General features: G+C 37.4%; 1 protein-coding gene across 2 annotated transcripts in view; it reads right to left on the reverse strand.

Annotated features, from left to right (window-relative positions):
- The window catches only part of ALDH1A2 (aldehyde dehydrogenase 1 family member A2), a 96,878-nt gene that overhangs the window by 40,055 nt on the left and 30,056 nt on the right, over positions 1–26,767 (reverse strand). For both annotated transcript variants that reach the window (XM_060150838.1, XM_060150847.1), the window contains exons 2-5: positions 20,125–20,229; positions 19,802–19,942; positions 16,813–16,942; positions 1,771–1,832 (exon numbers count right to left, since the gene is read on the reverse strand). In XM_060150838.1, coding sequence (XP_060006821.1) covers positions 1,771–1,832; positions 16,813–16,942; positions 19,802–19,942; positions 20,125–20,229 — 438 coding nt within the window. The remainder of the gene's footprint in view (positions 1–1,770; positions 1,833–16,812; positions 16,943–19,801; positions 19,943–20,124; positions 20,230–26,767) is intronic.

Below are 26,767 nucleotides of genomic sequence, written 5' to 3' on the forward strand. Positions count from 1 at the left end.
AAGAAATCTCATGGTAAAAAGGGAGTCTTTGTTTTTTCTTTGTTTTGTTTTGGTTTTTCATTGGTGTTACTTTATATGTTTTTAAAATTAGCCTTTGGTTCCAGTAAGTTCTTGCGGATGAAAACTTTTTCTTGCATTTGTGATTTTTACACCAGGATTTCAGGCTGGTATGAAAGCTCTTCAGTGTGGAAGAACTAGAAGTCAGTGTATATTTCCAGGCAGCACCTTTTTCTTTACCTACATGTATTGTCACAAAACAAATGATTACAAAAAATAAAGTGCATCTGCTGATGAGTATGCAAAAGTTTTAGTTTGTCTCTTTGGCACTGCAAAAAAAAGCTAATGGAGACTAAAAAATATATTGTGAGTATCTGAGTCTGCAGCCTAAAATGGTTTAAACTGATTTTAAAAGGATATTAAGCTTGTATTGTTATAAGTGCAGGCATGAGCCTCAGTACTATCAGGTGTCGTTGATAATTTCATTAAGAAAGAAAACAAAAATCCTGGTCCCCTGGCTTCAGCCCCTGACCACAATGTGTTTCTGCCTGAAGCATCTCAGCTGCCATCCTTGAAAGATTCTCACTGGCCCTGGCAAGCTTGCAAAAATATACAAGTGTCTTGCCTTCACCAAACACCCAATTTCTTTTCCCCTTAGTTGTTTATAAACTTGGGAGTACACAGTGATGTTTTAATTCCATCTACAGTATATAAATCTTGGAGTGCAGTAATTGAGCCGAGCTGGCTGACAAGCGGCTCTTGTCCTGTCAGTGAAAGCTGCAGCTCCAAGAGTCTGGGGAAGGGCAGGAAAAGCAGGTTTGAGTTCCTGCAATTAAGGTGACAGACCTCAACCCTGCTCTGAGCTGAGTAGGATTTCCCTGGGTGGTTTAGGAGCAGAAGAAGTTAAACCAAATCTCTCATCTTCCCTTTTCATTCTCTAATAAATCTCACAGTAACCTAGAGCTTATGGACCACTAAAATAATATATTAATACTCCTCAAAAATCTGTGGTTTCCAAAGCAAAAGATTATCTTGAATTGTTCTCCTATATTTTGAGAAGAGAAAACTTCTTCTCTATACTGTAAGAATTTAAATTGAGCCTTCCCTGAAACCCTTGCCAGAACGATTAGCTAGAATCTTCTGTTGGCAGATTCGATGATGTTTTGTATAGTGCCAAGGCTGTGTATGAGACAGAGAGAAAAAAAAATGTTTAATGTTCCAATCCAAACACTAAGCACTACATATATTTCCCTGTACAAGATACACAACAGCCCGGCATGGTTTCAATTATGACTGTGACGTTAATTGTACTGCTGTGTCTTCTGTAGAGTCTTCTATCTAGATTCTTATGAAAAGAAACAGTGGGAAAGAATGGGATTAAAAGATCATATAAAACAATATGCCTGGAAAAATGGTGAGTCACAGTTCTAAAAAATAAACAAGCAAATATAACAAAGTATTAATTTTCCATAAGCAGAATGGACATCCATAACCAAGGGCAGGTTATTAATACACTAGACTTTGCTTTGCTTATTTTAATCATGAGAATTCCATGACTTGAGAACTCAACTCCTGGTAACAAAGCTGAAACCCTATTAACCTGTTCAAATAAGCATTTGCAGGGAGGCTGTTAAAGATATGTCAACAACATGAACTCAGTTTTTTTTTCCCCCAGTAATGGAAAACACACATTGCTGAGGTCCATGTTTTATGTATCTTTAAGAGAACTGGTTCAAATGAAAATAAATACGAGGCGTGAGGAGATACACTCACTGGGATGATCTGTCCACACACTCCAACAGGTTCGTGTCTTGTAAAGGTAAAATAGTCTCCATCTGAAAGAAACGAGCACCGTCACTACCACAGAGTTCAGACTAGAAGAAAAACTGCAGAGGGAGAACTTGGGTGGCAGCAAAAAGCAGAAATAAAGTTGAGAAAACTTTTTTTCCATGGTTCCTACTCAACTGTGTATGAAAGCTGGTAGAAGAGCTGTCACTTGGCAAAGGGTTTCTCCAGATATGGTGCCCAGACACCCAAACAGAGTACTGGTAAGAGGCCCTCAAAGGCAAAACAAAAGACAAGTTTATGGCACTAGATGCAGTCCTGGGGGTGAAGGGTGGGGCAGGGACGGGGGCAGGCGGGCCAGAGAACTGGAAAATATTAAATATTGTATTAAATATTAAAATGATATTTATATATAGAACAGTTGAGTTAAAAACTGAGGTACCTCAAAATTTTAAATAGTTTTCTGAAAGTACTAAAAAAAAGAAATGAAGTAAAATGCTATTGGATAAATTTAAAATGCTAGGTAACTGGAAAAGGTGAGGTGTAAAAGTAGGATCTATTTCATAACTCAATCCTGGTGTCCAAATGCACTTCCAGGCACTGGGGGAACCCAGGCACATCTAGGTCTATTTCAAGAAGGCAAAAGTTCACTTCAAAGAAGATTACATCAATAACCCAAAGCCTTCCCCCTCAAACCAGCCATGGAAATGAGGACAATTTAATAACCTTGTTTTCCCTATAGGAGCAATGGGAAATTGGAATAAATACCCAGGAAATCCAAACCAAATTCTTCTTTAGGAAAATACCATTATGTTTATCTGAATTATTTTAAGTGGCTAATTGAGCCACTTAAACAAGCCAAAGAATGGCTTGTTTTTCTTAGCATAAAGCTTTTCATTTCTGATATTGGGTCTTTGTTTTTCCCTCAGTTGCCAACCCTTTGGCTGCTTCACTGATACTTGTTTTCTCTCTCAAAAGCCATTCACTAGGGAAAGTGAAGACCCTTAGTTAATACTCAGGAAGAGCATTACTATTAGGGATGGGACTGAAAGTGGGGACAGGAGGAGATGCTAATTCTTCCTAGAATTAACAGCTATCTGTTGCTGGTACATCTTTTCAAAGAACTTTTTCTTCCCACATACATTAGCATCCTTTTATCCCCTCTCTTTTTTTAAAAAAAAATACAAATGGGGTCATATTATTCACAGTCTTCTATACTTTGGTTTTTCCCACTTTTTTCATATAAATCTAACACATTTTTTAAGCTGCTGAATGTTATTCCACTGGCTCAGTAAATAATGGTACCACTGTAAACTGTCCTGAAGGACGACAGAGGTTGCTTTCAGTTCAAGCTATTATAAGTAATGCTGTAACACTATCATTTTATATCTCTGTGTATCTGTGAAATTTCATGGTCAGAGTGTACATGCATTTCACATTTTGATCAATATTGCCAAATCACTCTTCAGAAAAATTACACAATTCATAATTCCAAAACAACATGTTTTTTTCCCTACCCTTTAACACTGGGGTTTTTCAAACATTTTAATTTTGGTCAACCTGATAGGTAAGAAAATGACAACCTGTTTTGATGATATATGGATTGAATATTTTTTCATGTTTAATGGTCATTTAAAATTTTTTCTTCAGGTTTATATCCTTTCTCATTTTTCTACTAGGTTATTCTTTTTTAATCATTTACAGAACTCTGTGTATATTAAGAAAATTAGGCCTTTGTCATGTGTATATGCGAAGTTTTACCCTAGTCTGCTACTTGTCTCCTAATTTTGTTTCATGTGTATTACTTTAAATGGAAGAATTTAGGAAGTAGGTAATAGGTAAGCTCAGCAACTGCAGGAAGGATTATTTTAGAATGTATTATTTTAGAATGTATCTCCACTATTATTTTAGAATGTATCTCCACTACAACAAAAAAAATAGCCAAAATGTGGAAACTGTCCACAGGATGACAATAAGGAGTCTGATTAATATTTTAAAAATCAAGTTTAACTATCTCAGCTTTGTATGCAGACAATTCAAGAACTTTCATAGATATCTTTGTTTACAATAGTGCAAGTTACCACCCTTCTTCAATTTATAAATCTCTGAAAAAGTTTTTTCCTATTAATACGTTTTAATGTTTCACATTTTTTCCCCAGAAGATATAAATGCAATATTAGGCTCCTCTTCCTGGGAAGGTTTTTCACGGGGAGCAAAAACACTGATCAACAGGCTAGAGAGTGTCATTTGCAAGGAAATCGTTCTCAAGTAAACTCCGTAATCTGGCTAAGGTGATGGATTCGGGTATTAATCAAAGACCATAGAAAGAGAGTGTAATGTCAAGATGGAGTAGAAATGACCTGAGGAAAAAAATGGGAATATGAACTGAAGAACCACACAGGTGTTTATTTTAGCAGCACTAGAATGGTTCAGAGAGAATTCACAGGGCACTTGCACAAGCACAGCATTGTAATTCATGAAGCGTTTCCCCCCTCTACATTCTAAATGCTGAAGAATTCAGTTGTATTACTTTTATAATTTTGAAAGTTACTGAAGGAATGAAAGAGAAGAAAAAATATAGGAAAATCTTAAAAAGCTGACCTCATAAGAAATTGAACTCAACTCCATAATTGATCCCAAGAGAAACTTGAGTCATGGGGAATGAAAACTTTCTTGCATAAACTGTTCACAGATTTGACAATGGCTGGCACAGTGAAAGAAATCGAAGAATCTTCCATCTAAGTTCCTCTAAGCAGTAGATAAGTAAAGGGTATTTTGGTGCTTGAGCTCTTCCCAAAACACCGCTGAGTGAAAGAGATAAAGAAAGGGTCCCAGACCTTGTACTCAGTCCGTATTCTCATCTGGTTAGTGGAAGAGGATTCTGAACACCCTTAGTCTGAACAGGGTGCCCAGAACACACGAGAACTATACCTCCTACGTGCACCCTTGGCCAGGGCTGGAGGCACCTCAGAGGTCCCACACAGCTACTATGACCCTGCTCTGGATCTCACCAAGCTTCTAGGCTAAGGTTACCCAAAGGCCAATCACTCAAGAGCCACCTTCTTAATTTTTGCCATGTTCAAGTATCACTTAACCCTATTACTTATAATTTCTTAAATTAACTCGTCTTTTAAAAGCTATCTGTCAGCTATTTGTTAGCCTCACCTTAGGGAAAATCTATGAAATAACAGATTTCATGAGCTAGCAATATTTTCTTCTAATATTCTTCAAACCTAATGATTAAAATAAAACATGCTTACTGCATTACTGTAAAGAATCATCTTTAATTTTTATTTTTTATTGAAGTATAGTTGATTTATGTTTCAGGTACACAGCAAAGTGATTCAGTTATAGATATATATATATTCTTTTTGAGATTCTTTCCCATTATAGGTTATTACAAGATATTGAATATAGTTCCCTGTGCTATACAGTAGATCCTTGTTGTTTGTCTATTTTATATATAGTAGTCTGTATCTGTTAATCCCAAATTCCAAGTTTATCCCTCCCCCACCTTTCCCCTTTGGTATGTTTTCTATGTCTGTGAGTCTATTTCTGTTTTGTAAATAAGTTCATTTGTATCATTTTTTTAAGATTCTACATATAAGTGATATCATATGATATTTGCCTTTCTCTGTCTGATTTACTTCACTTAGTATGATAATCTCTAGGCCCATCCACATTGGTGCAAATGGCATTCTTTCTTTCTTTATATGGCTGAGTAATATTCCATTGTGTATATACACACACACGTGTGTGTATATGTGTGTGTGTGTGTATGTGTGTGTGTGTGTGTGTGTGTGTATATATATATATATATATATATATATATATATATCTCACATCTTCTTTATCCATTCATCTGTCAATGGACATTTAGATTGCTTCCATGTCTTGGCTATTGTGAATAGTGCTGCTATGAACACTGGGTGCATGATTCTTTCTGAGTTAGAGTTTCCTCCGGACCTATGCCCAGGAGTAGGATTGCTGGATCATATGATAGCTCTATTTTTAGTTTTTTGAGGAACCTCCATACTGTTCTCCATAGTGGCTGCATCAATTTACATTCCCACCAACAGTGTAGGAGGATTCCCTTTTCTCCACACCCTCTCCAGCATTTATTGTTTGTAGACTTTTTGATGATGGCCATTCTGACCGGGGTGAGGTGATACCTCACTGTGGTTCCGATTTGCATTTCTACAGAATCACCTTGCAGGCTACTGGTGCCACATGTTATGCCATATTGTGCTTCTCGAATTTAAATGTGTACACAAAGCACCTAGAGTTCTTGTTAAAATGCAGATTATGAATCTGTAAATCTAGGGTGGGACCTAAGGGTTGGCATTTCTATAAGCTCCCACATTATGCCAATGCTTCTGATCCACAGACCACACTCCAAGTAGTGAGGTTCAGAGGAACCAAGCAGGTAAAGGGTAGTCCATGTGTACTGTGATGACCTACAGCTGCTGACTTCATTTCTATTTACTTTTTGCCTCTCTGATAACTAATTTGCCCGAAAGGAGTTTGAAGTGTAGGAGAATCTAAACAATGTTTTTAACACTTTTAAAATAGGAAGATAAGAACAAAAACATATATACTTCTACAGAACCTTACAAAATATTTTTACATTCTTGCCTCATTTCATGGTCAAAACAACACTATGGAAAATTAGGGCAAGTACTATTATTAGAAATTTACAATTAGAGAAAATATGGCACAGAGAGGTTAAGTCTAAAGTGGTATCACTGGTTAAGTTGTGGCTCCTGCACTTGCATCTGCATCACCAGACTCCAAGTTCACTTCCCTTAGAAACATATTAAAGGCTCTTTTGTGAAAAAGGTATTGGATTTAGGTGGCTATCACAAACCATGGAATCAGAGTGTAACGTCACGGAGTGCAAATGGGGGGGAAAGACAACCCTTTTACGAAGGGTGAAGATGATTCTTTGAGGATGTGGAGTGTGGACAGAGAACTCACATAGACTCTTGTATCTAAAGTTATAAAGGGAACGCTACAGAGCAACAGCCCTCTCCTCAGGTGGGGGAGCCGAAGGCTGAGCACCTCTCTGCATCTGGGGTGAGTCGACTCCAAGAGGGTGCGGAGTGTTACTTCTCCCTCTCTTCTACACCTAAGATGATGTATAATGAGTACTGCTCTCTGCCTAGAAGAAAAATTGCAGCCCATTTTTCCCCATCTTTTACATTAATAATGCTCTCTAAATATGGCAAGATGATTAAAAAGATTGTTCCCTTCATTTCTCTACCTTTGTGCTATAAATCAGCCTGACATAGAAAAAATCTCCATCCAAACTCTGATACTCCATTTTAGGTTATGATGATCTTAGGTCTTCTTACGAAATATGAGGCATTACAGAGAGAGTTCAGACTCAGCAAGAAAGGACTGCATGTGATGAAAATACTAAATAAATGTTCTGAATATCACATTCTGAGACAACAAGTTAGCATATATAACTATGGTAGAGAAAACTAAAGAAGTGATGACACACCAAAACAGAGATACTAATTCACGTTTAGAACGTTTTATCTCTCAGCCTCTTTTCCATTTCACTCAAGTAAAATATACTGTTCTTAAAAGGAGTTTAAGACACACCCAGAGACAACTTCTCTTATGTGTTTTCATACCTGAATGTTGTACCCTTTAGGAAGAATATAAAAATCTTACAATTAAAAACTCTATTTTACCATGAATTTGGTTGAACTATGGATCAAATTTTACTGAGTATGTATAGATTGAGCCATTTCTAGAATTAAACTAAGAAGAGTCTTTGTCTCTAGAGATGAGTAATAGAAAAACCTCTTCCACATTTGTGAATGTCGAGGCACTATTCTATGTTCTTTGATGGGGGCTCATTAAGTTACACAAGCAATATAGCAATTACTTAGTTATTTAGAACAATTTAAATATTTGGATTATTCCTTCAGGGTAAACGTTACTTCTTAAAGCAGATTTTATAGTTGTTTGAAAAAAAAATTTGACAGAATTATTATTCTCATAAGGATATCTGGCATTGACATAATCTACATATAAACTAGACAGAGTATGATAAGGTAATACCTATGGTCAATGAAATCAGAAGAATCTGAAATGTGCCAGAAATTGAGAAGAAATTTATCAAATATGGACCCCAAGAAATGGCTCCCAGGAATGCATGGATTCTTCAATATATGCAAATCAATCAATGGGATACACCACATTAACAAATTGAAGGATACCATATGATCATCTCAATAGATGCAGAAAAAGCTTTCAACAAAACTCAACACCCATTTATGATAAAAGCCCTCCAGAAAGTAGGCATAGAGGGAACTTACCTCAACATAGTAACGGCCATATATGACAAACCCACAGCTAGCATCAGTCGCAGTGGTGAAACACTGAAACCATTTCTACTAAGATCAGGAACAAGACAAGGTTGCCCACTCTCACCACTCTTATTCAACATAGTTTTGCAAGTTTTAGCCACAACAATCAGAGAAGAAAAGGAAATAAAAGGAATCCAAATCGGAAAAGAAGAAGTAAAGCTGTCACTGTTTGCGGATGACATGATACTATACATAGAGAATCCTAAAGATGCTACCAGAAAACTACTAGAGCTAATCAATGAATTGGGTAAAGTAGCAGGATACAAAATTAATGCACAGAAATCTCTTGCATTCCTATACACAATGTTACTGTGCATTCCAGCTAGGCCAAGGAAAGCGGGTGGTTGTAATGGGGAAAAAAATTAAAGACAGGGACTTTTTTTTTTTTTCTATTTAAAAAAGTTTTCCCTTTTTGGAGCTATTTACTTAGTCCTCTTCCCATTTTACTTCCTCATATCATTTACTCAGCAATGCAGAAGTATTTTCATAGAACTGATGAAATTTTGCCAAAGTTCTCATCAAAGTTTAGGGTTCACTTACACTGAATTGCCATTTGATTTCTGATGCAAGCTCTCAGGACTTTGTTTGGGCCATCTAAATGTGAAATCTTTCATTTTTTACATGAATGGCTCCAAGATGAAGGTAAACATTAACTATTAAATGCTACCAAATAGTTCTTCCATTAAGGATAATGTATTGTGATCTATATAGTAAAACTCTGGCCAGCTAAAGTGAACACACTTAGGGCCATTTGTGGGCCTAATGATGGAAAATCTGAAAGAGAAATTAAGGAAACACTCCTATTTACCATTGCAACAAAAAGAATAAAATACCTAGGAATAAACCTACCTAAGGAGACAAAAGACCTGTATGCAGAAAACTATAAGACACTGATGAAGGAAATTAAAAGATGATACAAACAGATGGAGAGATATACCATGTTCTTGGATTGGAAGAATCAACATTGTGAAAATGACTCTACTACCCAAAGCAATCTACAGATTCAATGCAATCCCTGTCAAACTACCACTGGCATTTTTCACAGAACTAGAACTAAAAATTTCATAATTTGTATGGAAACACAGAAGACCCCAAATAGCCAAAGCAATCTTGAGAAAGAATAACGGAGTTGGAGGAATCAGGCTCCCAGAATTCAGACTATACTACAAAGCTACAGTGATCAAGAGAGTATGGTACTGGCACAAAAAAAGAAATCTAGATCAATCGAACAGGATAGAAAGCCCAGAGATAAGTCCATGCACTTATAGTCACCTTATCTTTGATTAAGGAGGCAATAATATACAATGGAGAAAAGACAGCCTTTTCAATAAGTGGTGCTGGGAAAACTGAACAGCTACATGTAAAAGAATGAAGTTAGAACACTTCCTAACACCATACACAAAAATAAACTCAAAATGGATTAAAGATCTAAATGTAAGGCCAGACACTATAAAACTCTTAGAGGAAAACATAGGCAGAACACTCTATGACATCAATCAGCAAGATCCTTTTTGACCCATCTCCTAGAGAAATGGAAATAAAAACAAAAATAAACAAATGGGACCTAATGAAACTTAAAAACTTTTGCACAGGAAAGGAAACCATAATCAAGACGAAAAGACAGGCCTCAGAATGGCAGAAAATATTTGCAAACGAAGCAACTGACAAAGGATTAACCTCCAAAATATACAAGTGGCTCATGCTGCTCAGTATCAAAAAAACAAACAACCCAATCCAAAAATGGGCGAAAGACCTAAACAGACATTTCTCCGAAGAAGATATACAGATTGCCAACAAACACATGAAAGGATGCTCAACATCACTAATCATTAGAGAAACGCAAATCAAAACTACAATGAGGTATCACTTCACACCGGTCAGAATGGCCATCATCAAAAAGTCTACACAAAACAAACAAACAAAAAAAACCCAAAAAAACCCCATAAAAAACCAATAGGGGCTTCCCTGATGGCGCGGTGGTTGAGAGTCCGCCTGCAGATGCAGGGGACACGGGTTCATGCCCCGGTCTGGGAGGATCCCGCATGCTGTAGAGCGGCTGGGCCTGTGAGCCATGGCCGCTGAGCCTGCGTGTCCGGAGCCTGTGCTCCACAACAGGAGAGGCCACAACAGTGAGAGGCCCACATACCGCAAAAAAACAAACAAACAAAAAAAGTCTACAAACAATAAATGCTGGAGAAGGTGTGGAGAAAAGGGAACACTCTTGCACTGTTGGTGGGAATGTAAATTGATACAGTCACTATGGAGAACAGTATGGAGGTTCCTTAAAAAAACTAAAAATAGAACTACCATATGACCCAGCCATCCCACTACTGGGCATATACCCTGAGAAAATCATAATTCAAAAAGAGTCATATACCACAATGTTCATTGCAGCTCTATTTACAATAGCCAGGACATGGAAGCAACCTAAGTGTCCATCGACAGATGAATGGATAAAGAAGATGTGGCGCATATATACAATGCAATATTACTCAGCTATAAAAAGAAACGAAATTGAGTTATTTGTAGTGAGGTGGATGGATAGAGTCTGTCCTACAGAGTGAAGTAACTGTATGCTAACACATATATATGGAATCTAAAAAAAAAAAATGGTTCTGAAGAACCTGGGGGCAGGACAGGAATAAAGACGCAGATGTAGAGAATGGACTTGAGGACACAGGGAGGGGGAAAAGTAAGCTGGGACGAAGTGAGGGTGTGGCATGGACATATATACACTACCAAATGTAAAATAGATAGCTAGTGGGAAGCACCCGCATGGCACAGGGAGATCAGCCCGGTGCTTTCTGTCCACCTAGAGGGCTGGATAGGGAGGGTAGGAGGGAGACGCAAGAGGGAGGGGACATGGGGATATATGTATATGTACAGCTGATTCACTTTGTTATACAGCAGAAACTAACACACTATTGTAAAGCAATTATACTCCAATAAAGATGTTAAAAAACCCCCAAAGAAATGGCTCCCAACTACAATATGAAGAGTATTTCAAGAATTGCTACAAATCTTATATATCAGGTAACACTAAAAATGAGTTTACTTAACAGCATCAAAATCTGTTACAGAATTCAATGAACGGATGGCCATCTTCTAATCTCTAATTTGTATACAGAATTACCTTTCAAGGAGCTAGCAACCCTTTTGGTGACCCCAGTATTAAACAATTAGACCAACTACATTGAACTAGTTCATTTTGTCCTCTAGCAGATTCCTGTGTATTCTGAGACTGAACAGACCTCACTGAACATTTTACAGCTATAAGGATAAACTCTATAAATGCTTATACAGACACGGGAGATGACATTAGCATACAGTGGTGCTAACACTATTTCTCCCAAGAGGCTGCTGGTAGCATCTCAGAAGTTAAACTACATGCTCCCGAGTCAGTTACGAAGATATCTTAGCTCTACTACTACTCCATTACATCATCTCGGAAAGTTACTTTACTTCTCCGGACCTCAGTTTCTCTGTCTGAAAAATGAGGAGACTGGCCTTCGTGATCCCTGAGTTCTTCTTCAGCCTTAACCTCTCAAAGAGGTTACATGTGAAGCAGACTTTGCGATCTCCTGTCACCACCAATTCAGGTAACTACCTACCCTGGGTTCTTAGGTGGGCACAGCAAATAGCTCCTCATTCTCATTCTGAGTGAACAGTAAGATCTCACCATATGGGTTATCTGCTGACAACGCTAAATTAGATCGAGCTGTTAAAGGCAAAACCTTAGGATATGAGTCAATTTCTGCACATTTTTAGCCTATTTAGTTCAACAGGTAAAACTGAAAGGAGGTGAAGTAGATAAATAATTACAGATGGCCTGAGTAGCTTTTTAAACTTTTCTATACGCTAATGTATCATAAGGTCATTTTTATGTCAGAATTCAGCTTAAAGCTGGACCACATTTTCTCTGCTTACGTATCACAAAATAAATAAAATCAATACTGTTAAAGAGAAAAATCTAAGTAATGTAAATCAATTATCCTCTATTTTTCCTTCAGTGAACTAAAAACAATCTTTGTTCCTTCCCCCATCACAAGGAGTTTGTGGCCATGAGAGATTAAAAATAATCAAAATGGGGATAAAACTACTTCCCCTGGAGGGCTTCTATGAGATTAGAGATATTGTAATGGGCACAAAGAAGGTGTACAATAAATCATAATAATAATTATTTATCATCATAATTAGCAGATGTTATTACAGAAGGGTCAAAGCACAGGATTTATGGTCAGAAAGAATGGCTCCATCGAGTACCATGGCAGGAAATAATAGACAATGTTGTAAAGGGAAGAACGTCAAGACCCTTGTGAATCAAACTAATACTGCATGATTCTGTGATAACATCCAACTGTGGGCCTTGAGGGGGATGTGACAGAAAGGGATGGGAGGATCTTTCAATTCAGAGGGAGAAACAGCTGTCCAGTGGATGGCTGAAAAGTGGTCAGGCCATAACCCTTTTCTCCTCCTCCCAAATATTCTAGAGGGAGGCTACCCTTCAGGGGGAGGGGAAAAAGTACATACTTGCTCTCTCCAACTGATTATCCATTATGTAATCAAAATCTCTTTCTAAAACACAATTCTGATCAATGCATTCATTTACTTAAAATAATTCAGTGACTCACCATTACTGTGGACTAAAACTTGCAGCACGGTTTCCCCAGGCCCAGAGCCCCTCTGTCTTGTAAATCTGGCTATACTTTCAGATCCACTAGCACACTGTACTCTCCTCTCTCCATACTTCGCACAGGTTATTATCACTGCTGGTGATGGCCCTATCTCCATCTTCACTTACCTGCCCTTGTACAGGCATCACCTTGTACATCCCACTTCCTTCTCCAGGTAGCCTTAATACTGGGTGAGATGCCTTTTCTATGGAGTACCATTGTACTTTGTACTTCCATATGTGAATAAGCCACTCTGTATTGCACTTGGCTGTCTACCTGTTTGTTTTCTTTACTATACTATGGACATCTTACTTGTTCACCTTTGCAACTCCAGTGCTTAACACAGGTGCTCAAAAAAAAAAAAAAATCTGCTGAATGAATGAATGTATGAAGGAATGAGGGGATGCCTGAGAGACCGAGGTTGAAGCCTGGTAGAGCAGGTGAAGGAAGAGCTCTTCCCATTACAAGGCAGAACGCCCAGGCTTCCTAAATGGGAAGGGGTCGAAGAGACAATAGCATAATTCTTCCCACTCTTTCTGGTTCTTATCCTTTAGTGTCAGGGATACTAAGCTGGATGAACTATGGAGTACGATTCAATGTAACAAAGCAGCCTCATATTAAAAAAACCTTTCAGGTTTATTTTTATGGGTGACCAGGCAGAACTGTGCTTTCCGTCCTTGTATTTCTCCTAGGAGCAATGGTTCAGTATTTACTAACCCAGTGTCCACACCAACTTTATAGAACATAACTACCATGAATAATGAGAATCAACTGGATGTTAATCTAAAAATCGGAAGAGGGTGACTGGCCTCTTCCTTTTCCCGCCCTGCTGTACAGGTCTCCACAAGAGGGTCTACAATGGCTTAGGCAGAAAGAGACTTGGGTTTAAATCTCAGGCCTGCCACTTACTCACATGTGACCTTGTTCAAGACACTAAACCCTCGCCGTCTCATTTTCTCACCTGCAAAATGGGTACAATACCTTTTAAAGTCTGACCCGTTTCACAGGATCATACACAGAATCACATAGATCCTGTATGTGAAGGAAACTTTCACATGCTCAAGTGCTTTGCAAACATAAAGTACATTATCCCTTTATATTATAATTTCAAACAAAATTAGGGTGTTTCACAGGGAAATGTATGTAACACAATAAAGACCTCATGGATAAAGGCTAACGGCTTTCCTATATTCCAGATTTCATTGAAAAAAGCCAAGAACACAGACACAAAAATCAAGCTGATGTTAAGTTATAAAGTTACAAATGACAAATAAAGCACAAATGGATTGATTGAACAAATTTGAGAATAAATAAGTAAATAATAATGACGCTCCCTGTCCCTGATCCTCCACTATCACCCCTCTGGCTTAGCCAACTAGATTCCCTAAGCACTGAACTAGCCAAAGGGGTTGTGAGATGAATTCTCAGGAGCCTACAGGCATGTCCAAATGTATCTAAAACTGCAACAGAAGGGAAAGCGGCCAAGTTCACGTTTGCTGTCATCCTTCCTTTCAACTGCTTGAGACACCACAGCAAAAAGGTCTTACATCCCAGACCCTCAGCTTTCTAGGAGCTCTGCTTAATGACCTGAATCTCTGGAGAGTCCCTCATCCTGGTATCCCTCTAAACGCACTTTAGGAAAAACTGGGGAAACAAAAATTACTTGCCATTTAAGGGAATTCCTCACTTTTTTTCCTTCACAGGCTGGACACCAGTTTATGAGCAAAGGTGGGAGAGACTACTGTGAAAGACTTTTCTAAGCCCTGTATTTCTAACTCAGAATCCCCAAAGAGCATCAGATGAAAACAGTGAGACTTATAGACCAACCACCTCTGCCAGATAAAGTTACAGTGAAGTATCAAACATTATCAGGAACTCCAATAAATCTTTATCTAATCAATCAAGGTCTTCTCTCCTAAGGAGGCAAAAGAAAACCAAGATACCGTTAGGTGAAATACCAGGTCAAATGTGTACAGCCTTCTGCTTCGCCTTATTTCTAAGATATCTCTAAGTCATTTGAAAAGATGTTTAAATACCTGAAACATATTTGTTGTCTAGTGAAATGGCAGGTGGGGTGGGGTGCAAAACAACCAGGACCTTTGATCCTGATAATTTCCTTTCTGCACTGAAACAGAAGAGGTCAACCTGAAAAGGCTGGCGCATGTCCTGCTCTTGACAACGGTTTTCGTTCCCAGGCCCTCCCACAGGTATGCTTATGCCAGGCAATGACTCTGCCTCACTTAGGCCATTCCTCATTCCTACAAATGAGGCCAGAGAACAGTGGTCTGCAATATCCCAGAGGCAGGAGTGAAGTAAGATTCTGACGTTCCTTAAGAAGAGTCTTCTCCATCCTTCTGAGTCTGCTGAACGTGGGAAACTTCTGGACGGCAGGGAAGAGTCCCTATAGCCAGAAACACGTTTTCTAAAGACTAACATTCCACGTGTCACCATCATTCACAGAGGTAATTTTAAAATAGTCCTTTGAAGCCTCATCTCTGTCCCTTCTCCCGTCTCACTGTGACTTCTTCTCTTCTTGCTAAATGAGGCATCGCAATGGCCACATGGTTGGTGCTGGTCTCTGTATTGTCTCCTCACTACGCAAGGCAGAGAACCCGGCAGCATAGGCATCACCTGGCAGCTTGTTAGGAATACAGAATCTCAGGCCCTGTCCTAGACCTGCACTTGAAGAAGATTCCAGGTGACACATATGCACATTCAAGTTTGAGAAGCACTGCTCTAAGTCAGCTACAGTATCAGCCAATCATCCCCTTGTCTGGTAAACCAATCCTCCTGAGCCTAGGAAGGCCCGAACTGGGCACTCCAGAGCCCCCAGCATCACTTTCCACTCTTCCTAGTGTGTACATGGAAAGCAGGCTGTTTTCCAGAGAACACGGGTAGAGTACCTGGCACGTGACTCAGCAGCATCCAGAAGCCACTCAAAGACATGTATTTTCTTTCTTTATATGTATTCACCACTGCCAATATCATCCTATCTCTTCCAGTTGGTCCCTTTCCTGTCGTGATATCTCTTCTACCCAGTATCTAAAATGGATCTTCTAGTGAAGTGATTCACCAGGCTCTAACGTCAAAGTTTCAGCTCTACAATTTATTTGCTGGGTGAATCAGGAAAACTAACCTTTCTAGGCCTCAGTTTTCTCCTCTGTCAATGAAGATGTTAATAATAACAGTGCCTTCCCCTTGGGGCTGCTGTGAAAGCATTTCATTTGACCTTAGCTACAGCTCAGCTCGTATTCATGCTCAGACCGAGACCTTTCCCCCAACGTAGTTTGGATACTTTCCCTCTCCTTTAAAGGGCTACAGCACTGACGGGCCAAGCCACACGACTTAGCACCTAACTGTAACTCTCCTGTAGAGATCTTTGTTTTGTGTTACTGGTTTTGTCTCCAAACCTGGATCTTAAAACAAAGTGTCAGGATGGTGGTTGTTTTTACAGGCTGTGAAAGTAACTTACAGGAAATACAGAAAATATAGAAAAATATGAAAAAGAAATAATAAATAATCCATAATCTCACCACTAGGAAAAAACAACTGTTAACATTTTAGAGGATTTCCTTCCAAACAAGATCTTAGTTTCAGGAGAGCAAGGGCCAAGTCTTAATCTTCTCAGAATCCTCCCTGGCTTCCCCACACACCTAGCGCCTCTCCACACCCCCAGCACCTAACCTACCACAGTGCTAAGCACTTTGCAGCTGAAAAACACAGGCCTGTTCCTTAGCTGAGAGACGTACTGATGTGGCTTGCCCCCACACCTGTGTGTGGACTGTCTGCATACTGAAATAAGGACATTGTCAGAATTAGTGACATAATCTGTTTAGTTCTTTGTTCGATTCAAGCTGCTGTAAAAGTGTGCTCAGATCTGTACTCCATGTGACTGCTGTTTGTGTTTGGTGGTGAAAGTGTGTTTCTGGTGAAGCCTCATGTTTCCCTTTTCAACATACTCAGATTACACATACCTACAGGAATGGTCATCCCGTGAATTTTATCAGCCCAGCCTGCGTAATACCGAAGGGTTTTGATGACTCCTTGCAAATCGACGTAAAAAGCTTGCATGAACGGTTTGCCACCATTTAGGGATTCCATGGTCTGTAGGAAAAGAAATGGAGAGAACTTTCCAATGATACACTAAGTAACTTCTACAGCAGAAGAAAACAGGAATAGAGAGAGTACAAATGAATCTGAACAATGATGCATACCTGGTCAACTCTGATTTCCCAAATGAAAAGATTTTTAGTACCATCTGTTTAGTTTAGTTTCCAGTAAAAACCACAATGAACTTATATGTGTGTGTTCTTGTGCCTGTGTGTTTCCAGTAACTACTATCCCAATATATAAACACAACTGGTGATAAAGAAGTGTTCTGCTTGTCAAACCAGCTTCTGTTGTATTAACGATCAGAGCTGCGTGGGGATTTTTCGGAGTCTACACCAGTATTCTGAATCCAAAATGAGGGGCAGGGACATGGGCTTTTATGCAGTTGATGAGACTATAAAACATTCTCCACACTGCCAAGACCCCTGCTGAGAAATGGAATAGCCACGGTGTACAGCAAGTTTATTTATTACCACCAAGTAAACAAGATCTCCTCTAGGGAAGCACATACTATAACAACTTGAGGGCTGTTTTTTCATAAATATTTATGTTAATAACCATTATCTATTAAGAGAGAAGTATCTGGTCCATTTAATAAAAATAGAGTTAGAGTTATTAGGCAGTTTTAGATGATAAATGTTATTATTTTAATGACACATTCCTAAATAGGGTAAATCTGTAACATAAAGAATTACAAATGAACACAATGAAATGAGAAGAGTATTTCGACCTGAGAAATAGTAAAGGTGTTACATATTTAACAAATAAAATAAAAAAAACATGTTTGTAATCTCATGTCCTTCTCTTCAAGGACATTTTACAACACATACTGGTACGAAAATTATTTGAGTGCTGACAAAACTAAAATTGAAATATTTTCCATTCAATGACATGAAAATATTATTTACAGTGCAATTTTTCCACTTACCATGTGTATAAGATGGAAATCATTTTAAAATATCATTGACCTATTCAGTGTATATTGGCTCACCTTTATTAAAGGAAATCAAGTTATTTCCCAGTTCTTGTATATGTCTGTGAGATGAGCATTACATTCTCCACACAGCAGGCAGAGAGCCAAGGTCCTGACAGCATAGACTGAAGTAGAGTCAATAACCAGAATTGGGCCACCTAAATGGTCCATCCCTATGAGCTGTTGACACCAGCTAAACTTACCTGAGAGTTGCCAGCCCTAAGTTTATTTTCAATTGTGTTTACCTGGGTGCAGTATTAACTTCAGTATTCTGGTCAGGAGCTCCCCCTATATTCGAGAGGCTACCTCTTAACAAAAGTCACTCCCCTCATGGCTTGGGAGTGTTTAAAAGTAGAAATCACATTTAAGTGTGATGGGAAAAAGGACTTGACCACAGTGAGACATATGTCAGAAACAGGATGGCATATGAATTTTATGACATGAAAATATAACAGCAGAAATTAACTATATCATCATCTAGTAAGTACTGCTAATCTAATGTTATAAATATTGTATGGATTTAACTCAATTAAACAGATACTTACAGACCACCAATGTGCCCCCATTCACCGTTTATGTGTCACAAACTATGCCAGGATTACAAAAAATGGAGTAAAATATAATTTTCACTCTCAAAGAAATCATAATCCAGCAAAGAGACAGCATATAGACCAGCATTCCCCCAAGGTACTCCAAAGAATTCTGTTTTGTACGATATTGACCGGTTAGCCAGAAAAATAGTGTTGAGGCTCCGACAGGTTTGAGAAACACTGAGTAGGGCTTGTCAGAATCTTTAATATGCTAAGTGTCTTATGAATTTCCATGGAACACCTTTTCCCAATATATATAAACACCTCATTGGAAACAGTATGCCTTGAAGTACCAAACTAGAAAATATTTTTATAGATAAATAAATGTTATATATAGCAAGAGTTCTAAACCATCTCCATAAAGGATTCATTTTTGTTTCCACACTATGAACAGACGCACGAAAGGGATGGTAGGAGGGAGAGTCATGGTAGAAACGACACCGAGGAAGAGTACTAATGCTTCCCTCTCCCAAAGCGAACCCAATAGTGATCTGATTTCCCAAGCAGAGGGTAGAATATAGTATTCATGGCTTTAATGCCCTGACTCAACGAGGATGCCCTAAATATTAAATGATCAACTATGGGTCATGCAGGTGGAGATCCCTGCAAGACAGGTATACTGCATAGGCATTCCTAAATGGTTCCAATTTCCAAAAAAGTTGGTATTCTCTAAGAAACTGACTTTTATTTTTAAAATAGCAACAACAATAACAACAATAAACCACTAGGAGAGGGGACATTCCTTACGTGAGAAAATGATTGTTTTAGTGAAAGAAAGTTGCTGTCTCCTTCTGTCTCTCCTATTAGTTCTAAAAGAACAAAGGGAGCAGAAGGATATGAGAGGTCCATATCATGCTCTCTGCTTCTGAAGGATTCTCTTTAGCCAAGAGGAGCTAACTCTGGAGAGGTAAAACTCTTTTGACTGCCAACAGTAATTTGGTATTGGTTTCCTGCAAGGAGCATGGCGACTCTCCTGTTGCTTGACTGTTTTTGTTCTTTTTGTTGAGGGTGGGAGGAAGGGGGACGAGGAAAGCAGGAAGGTCCTTACCAGTCATGGGAAGCTATGGTTTTGTTCTTCAAAATTCAATAAGAAGAGACACTCAGCTGGTCCTCCACTTCCCCATCTGATCCCAAAAGCCAAACCTCTCCCATTTTTCATGTGTATTACGTACTCCTTAGCTTGTTCCCCAGGTCTGCTTCACATCATACTTTCAGAAAGACTGAGGAATCTAAATTTCAATGGAATGGTAAATTTGGGGTAAAGACGTGATGCTTTCTTAGGTCACTTACTGCAAGGACTGCCCTGTCTCGTTCCACCAAGTCTGCAAGCTTATCCAACAGACGTCCTCTTTCTGAAGCATCCATCCTTCTCCACACTGAGCCAAGAGAGAAAGCCAGGCGGGCTGCCTGCACTGCTTTGTCTATATCTGCCTGTTAGAGAGGAAGAGGCACAAGTGAAGAGAGGGATCGCTACAAATAAAGGAAGAACCATCTGCTTTCACAAAAAAGGTGATGAATGAACGTCAGTGGTGATGTCTGGAGAGCATAAGTTTATTGCTTTGTTGTCTGAAGGTAGTTATTTCATACGAAATTTTTTTCTAAGACAAACATACCTTGTCTGCTTCTTGAACTTCACACACCTGTTCTCCTGTGGCTGGATTATAGACAGGGAACACTCTCCCACTCTCTGAGTTCTGCCACTCGTTGTTAATAAAAATCTAAGGGAGTAGACAACAGAATGGGATCCATGAGACAGGTGACAGGAAGTCAGTCAATGGTGCCGTATTATATGGAAGTACCATAGTAGTAATACTGGCTCTGTATGCTTGCTGCTATATAATTAAAGTATAGAATTTGAAGTGTTACAAGAAACCCTAGACCATTATGCAGTCCAGCCTCACCCCCAATTCAGAAATTTCCTTTGTGATATTTTTAACTCAACATCAGCCAAAGATTAAATATAATTCTTACCTTTAGTGAACCTGTCAACTACTCAGAGAGTCAAACAAGGAAGGAAGGATAGACCGTCTCACATACCTACAAACCACACACTGAGATTGAGAAAGTATTTACTATAATCCAAGCTCTGGCCAGTATCCCAAAAGGGTAGATCGTGGATCAAACTGACAGTCATCCGGCCTTAGCTACTAGTTTCTCTGTCAGAGAAATAAGTGACTTCACAGGGAATCTGAAGGGTGCTGGAATAAGCATTTGCCTAATTTATAGTCAGATCCTGAACTGAGCAATGACTCTGACCAAACCAACTGGTGAGTTAAACAACTTACATGTGTAAATCCAAGTTAGATTTCTTTCCTTTTGCTGGGTAGGCTATGTGGCTCAGCAAAGGGAAAAGGCCTATAACTTTCAAATGGGTCTCTCTAGGATTTCTTAAGAGCCTTGGTTTCTTTATATAGAAAATAAAGATTATATTAAAATGGCAAAGAAATGGTTTAAGAAATTATTCAAGTCAATTTCTCAAAAGATTTGTAAGATATGCATTAACAAAGGAGGGAGAATATAGGCAAAAACATTAAAAAATTTTTATTGATATTAAGAGAGAAATCCAAACTAATATTTTTGGACTATGAAAGCCCAAAGAATACACAAAGATATTTTACTCTATAAAATTTATGGGGCTTCCCTGGTGGCACAGTGGTTGAGAGTCCGCCTGCCGATGCAGGGGACACGGGTTCGTGCCCCGGTCCGGGAAGATCCCACATGCTGCGGAGCGGCTGGGCCCGTGAGCCACGGCCTGCGCGTCCGGAGCCTGTGCTCCGCAACAGGAGAAGCCACAACAGTGAGAGGCCCGCGTACCGCAAAAAAAATAATAATAATAAAATTAAAAAATTATGGCACAACAGTGAAAATTTCTGAACCTATGAACCATTCAGTAGTCAGTCAGTTTAGAACAAACACAATGATAAACTGATTTGCTACTGCCTGGCATTTTAATAATCACAGACGAGGCTGAGTGTAGATCTACAATTTTAAAAATTAAGTTCTAGATTATGCCAAAGCTTTGCTTATTCCTTGATTTGATAAAACAATGAGTCTGTGTTGAAGGAGTCTTCTTTTCCTGAAGGCTTTTTAAGATAAAGGCGGGGCGGGGGGGAAGACCTTAAACCTGTAAAGCACTTAATACAAATGTATTGAGCACAAACACAGTGACCTTGTAATTGAGTAACGATTTTTTAAAGTTTTTACTATGAATGTCTAAACATGCTTAACATACTGTATTCATTTGTATAATGTATTCAATAAATGCATAGATATTTCTAGACACAGGAGAGGCAAAGATGATTAAGAGTTCCAGCCTTCCAGGGTCAACAGTCTCTAGTAGTTCATTAAATACTCACAACAACCCTAATGGCAGGATTTTATTATCTCAACTGAAGATGAAAAAATTGAGAGGTTAAAAGTCCTAAGAAGCAGGTTCTCATCGTGGCTCTGATTCAAAGTCTGCTGCTCTTTCCACTACACCGTGGTTTCCAGGACTGCTCAGCCCAAAGAAACACAACTAGTTATGTCCAAGCCTAAATTAGATCTATAGTTCTTGGACTCCTGATCTAGTTCTCTTTTCACTCCATTTAACAAATTTCCTATCATTTCACAGCTCATCAAATCTGCACACTCCTTTGAAATACAATATGATCTCAAAGGTAGCAAAAGAAAAAAATTAAGAGGTTAGTTTCATTAAAGATTCACTTCTAGAGATTATCAGGTTTAAAGGAGAATGGGTCTTGCCAATATTCCTTATTCCTTTTATTCACTATTTGACTGAAACTTCTTAACCCTTGGAACATCATCAGATCCAATTATAGTTTTAAGCTTCTTTGTTGAACAGTTCTAAATGTATGTAAGGATTGATATTTCATGACTTTTATTGTTTCTTAGAGGTCTTCCAAAGATCAAAGAGAAAAATTACTTATTTTTTAATAGAATAAAATTCATTCTCTTACTGTTATCATTTAAATACACTGATCATTTTATCAATCTAAAATACCTTATGGGATCTTAGTGAGCTTTTCCTGTGTCTTGAAACATATTGCTAATTTCATCATTCTCGGAATTATTTCATCACTCATCAATTATTTCCAAGTATGCTTAAAAAAACCCTAAAATAATAAGGAAACAAAAACATTATGGAACTGTCTAGAAATGAATAAATAAACACATCCCCACTATTTCATCATCCTTTGGTTTTATTATTGTACTATCCAAAATAATGCATTATGTCTCAAAAGGGTATAAATAAAGAAGTGTGGAGACACCATCTTTGTCATATTCTTTTTACCTTTCACTGAACACAGTTAAGAATTCAGAATTTTTCATTTCTGTCCATAATGAGAAAGAGAAGAAAACTAATAGAAAAAGACATTTCATAACCGTTAGATGAGTCAGAAGCTGAAGGCAAAGAGACAGAAACACTAGAGACTGCTGATGAGGGTGAAATTGACTGTATAAGCAAAATCTTGGCCTATGAGTCTTTAGGATAAATAAATGCATTTTCTCCAAATTAATAATCAGAGATCAAACAAGATACTTATCAACACAAAAAGGAAATATGACAGTCTAATCCAACTAGTCATTAATAGGAAGGACTTAATAATTTAAAACCATCCTGTTTTGATAAGAGAACATGTAAGAATTCTTTTATCTTTCATGATATTTGTGGGTAAAAATTTACTTGATGTGATTCAAAAATGGACAAATGCTGAAGGTAGGTGTATACACCAAGGTGACTGGAGTACAGATATTATGTAGAAATAAAAAAGTTCATTGGATTGATCAATCTAATTTACATTTATAAAACTAAAAATGAAAATGCTTTTGTAATTATGGAGCAAAAATGGCCATGCTCCCTTTACAAAATTATGAGCCTTCAAACTTTTCAACAGTATTACATTATGATAATGCAAATGCAAGAAGAACCAGAAGTAACAGTAAGATATAACCTATAAGAGATGTGTTTAAAATCTGCAATCAGTATTTATGGCATAAATACTTCCAGTTTCAAACATGATGGCTGATGAGTAGTTAGTTGTATTCAAAGGCCATTGCTCACTTCATGTACATATACCTCCAATACCAGGAAAATATGGAAGAAAAATTGGTTTTGTTATGTTTAAATTCTTGTTTTGTTGTTTTCACTGTCTCTTTACTTTCACTTTTCTAAATTTTTCATAAAATAACTTAATTTTAAAACTTTATAGCCTCCATTGGACCCAGATGGTAAATGTGATGACTATTTTTCCTGGTATGCCAAACATTAAAATATTTGATAGTTTTACTATACTATTATTTCTTATAGACCTAGCCTTATGACACTTAAAAAACAAAGGAAAGCAAATTCCTCCAAAATACTTGAAGGTTTTCATCTTCTCTGAGCAATTTCAAAAGTTTTGAATGCTGTCTAAAGTGTTCTTCTCTGACCAGGGCTCCTTAAAAAACAATATATCTCAAGGCTCTAGAGGGAAAGGACAAGATGATCCTGGAATACTTTGGTGCCAGAAATCAAGTACATGCTCAGAAACTGATGGGGACATATCAAAAGGACACAGGAGCCAACATGAAGGGGCTCCCAATGGCCAATACTGGGACAATTTAAGCAACAAAACAAATAGTGATAGTAATGGATTATTACCCAAAGAATAAAAAAGGCATCCAAGAGTCCAAAATGATATGAATAAATAAATGGGGGATAAGGAAAAGCTGTTCTTAACAGTAGAATTCAAACTAATAGCTGACAAAGAATGACGGAATTAGATTACCACCAATGTGTCAAACCCCACAATTGTAATTGCTTCAGGCAAATATCATCAATGGATGGTAAAATTAGTGGGTAAAAGTATAATGAAAAACTGGATGTTTTTGTAGTCTCGAAGTATCTCCCCTCAAGATGCTTACTAATGACAAAGTAGAAAATAGTAACTTACCATTGGAGAAACTTGGCAGGCAGCACCTTAATCAAGTGATCAAAGCTAACATCACCAGTAATGGGAGAAACTGATCTTTCTTAACATTTCATCTGCTTGTCCTACTGATAATTAGAAAGCTGTGTTGAAATCTCCCACTTTGGTGGTAGATTTGTCAATAGATCCCTTAGCTCTATCATTTTTATACTTATAAATTTTAGGTTATTTTATTAGTGAATTTAAATGGAACTATTAAGATTCTCTGATAAAACAAAACCATTTATCAATATGAAGTGACCCTCTTTATTACTAATGAAGCTTTGTGTCTTAAAGACTATTTTGTTTAATATTAGTAAAGCCACGTAAGCTTTTCTTTAGTATTTTCCTGATAGATCTTTTCCCATCATATTACTCTCTCTCAATTACATCTTTATTATTTTCATGTGTCCCTTTAAATGATGTATGGCTATGTTTTATTTTATTCAATATGAAAATCTCTGTCTTTTAACTGGCAAGTTTAATATATTTATATTTATTGTGATCATATTTTGTGTTAAATAATGTACCGTGTGATATTTGGACTTAATGCTTTTTATTTGTCTTGCTTTACTTTACTTCCTGTCTTCTCCCATCTTGCCTCTTTTTTCAACTTGATTAATGTTTGTTGTTTGTTTTATAATTTCCCTCTTTTATTGGTTTGGAAATTGTACATGATCTTTCATGTACATGAACACGTACATCTTTCAAGAACATGAACATCTTTCATGTTCTTTCACTGATTATCCATGATATTTTATCATGCATATCTAAGAAAATTAAGTATAAAGTTAATATATATCTTAACATTCCTCCCAAACAATTACAAGGGCCTTAGAACACAAAATCTAATCACCCTTCTCCAGGGGCATGTTATAAAATTATTATTTTATACAGAGAAGGATTTCTTATATTTAATAAGATTTAAAAATTTTTATCCTCATGATTTCTTAGAATATCATTTAGTAAATATTTGTTGGGGGTAAAGACTCAATTCTGAACATATATTTATTGCACCCTCATACTCAAAAGATACTCCCAGAAGGTTACTCAATTCTAGGAAGACAATCATTTTCTCACAATACTTATTATTGTGATATAATAAGTATTATTATAATAAGTATATTATTCCAATATTTTCTATCTTGCAATGGTGTTTACAAGAAATCTCTGCTGTAAGTCTCTGGTTATCATTTCTTTGCTGATGATTTGCCTCTTCTGTCTGGTTGCTTTTCAGATCTTGTCTTTGTCTCAGTGTTTTAAGATTCATCACAATATGTCTATGTATCAATTTCTTTTTTATTTTGATAGTTAAGCATTGTGCTTGCAGCATCTCTGAGTTTTTGTCTCTTATAATTTCTGGATATTCTTAATCACTATCATCATTTCCTTGAATATCACTCTTTCTATTCTCTGCTCTGGAACTCCAAGTGTTATACCTTTTTAGTCCATCCTCAGTGTCTTTAACCATTCATATTTTCCATCTCTTTTTAAAAATATTTTCTGTAAACATAGCTTTGTTGTGTTTGTAAATGTGTGAAAATATACTCTTCTAAACAATTCAAACTATAAAGGAAAGCAAAGAGAAGGTAAAAAATCACCTCAAATTTCATCATCCAGAAATAACTAAAGTTCACATATTCATGACCATCCTTCTAGACATGTCTTTAGGCAGATATACACACACACACAATTTTACGAAACAAGATCAATTGTACATGAGCTTTAGAATTTGCTTTTTTAAAAGTTAACAATACGCTATAGACGTTTTTAATGGTTTCTTTGGACTCCAATGCGTATTTCTGTGTGTATGTATATAGGTGCGTGTGTGCACGCATGCATGTGTGTGCATGGGTGTAGCTTAATGTATTCAATCAGCCCTCTACTGAAAGACATTTAAGTTGTTTCTGTTCTCCTTTTTCCTCTGTGCGGCAGTTGAATAATTTATTCAGATCTATCATTCAGCTCTCTTTACTAGGGTCTAATCTGCTAATTTCAATGTTTATATTTTTATTTCTAAAAGTTCTGCTTTGTTCTTTTTCAAATCTGCGTGGTCTTTTTGTTTTTGTATTAAAACTTAATACTTTAATTTTTAAAACAGTTTTAGGTTTACAGAAAACTGAGCAGACAGTACAGAGAGGTTCCATATACCTGCTATTCCCCTCCTCAGTTTCTTCTGTTTTTAATATCTTGCTTTAGTGTTGTACATTTGTTACAACTGATGGACCAGTATTGATAAAGTCCATAGATTATATCAGGCTTCACTCTTTGTGTTATACAGTTCTATGGGTTTTTAAAAATGCAT

This window comes from Lagenorhynchus albirostris, chromosome 1, assembly GCF_949774975.1.
Source record: "Lagenorhynchus albirostris chromosome 1, mLagAlb1.1, whole genome shotgun sequence".
Classification (NCBI taxonomy): Eukaryota; Metazoa; Chordata; class Mammalia; order Artiodactyla; family Delphinidae; genus Lagenorhynchus; species Lagenorhynchus albirostris.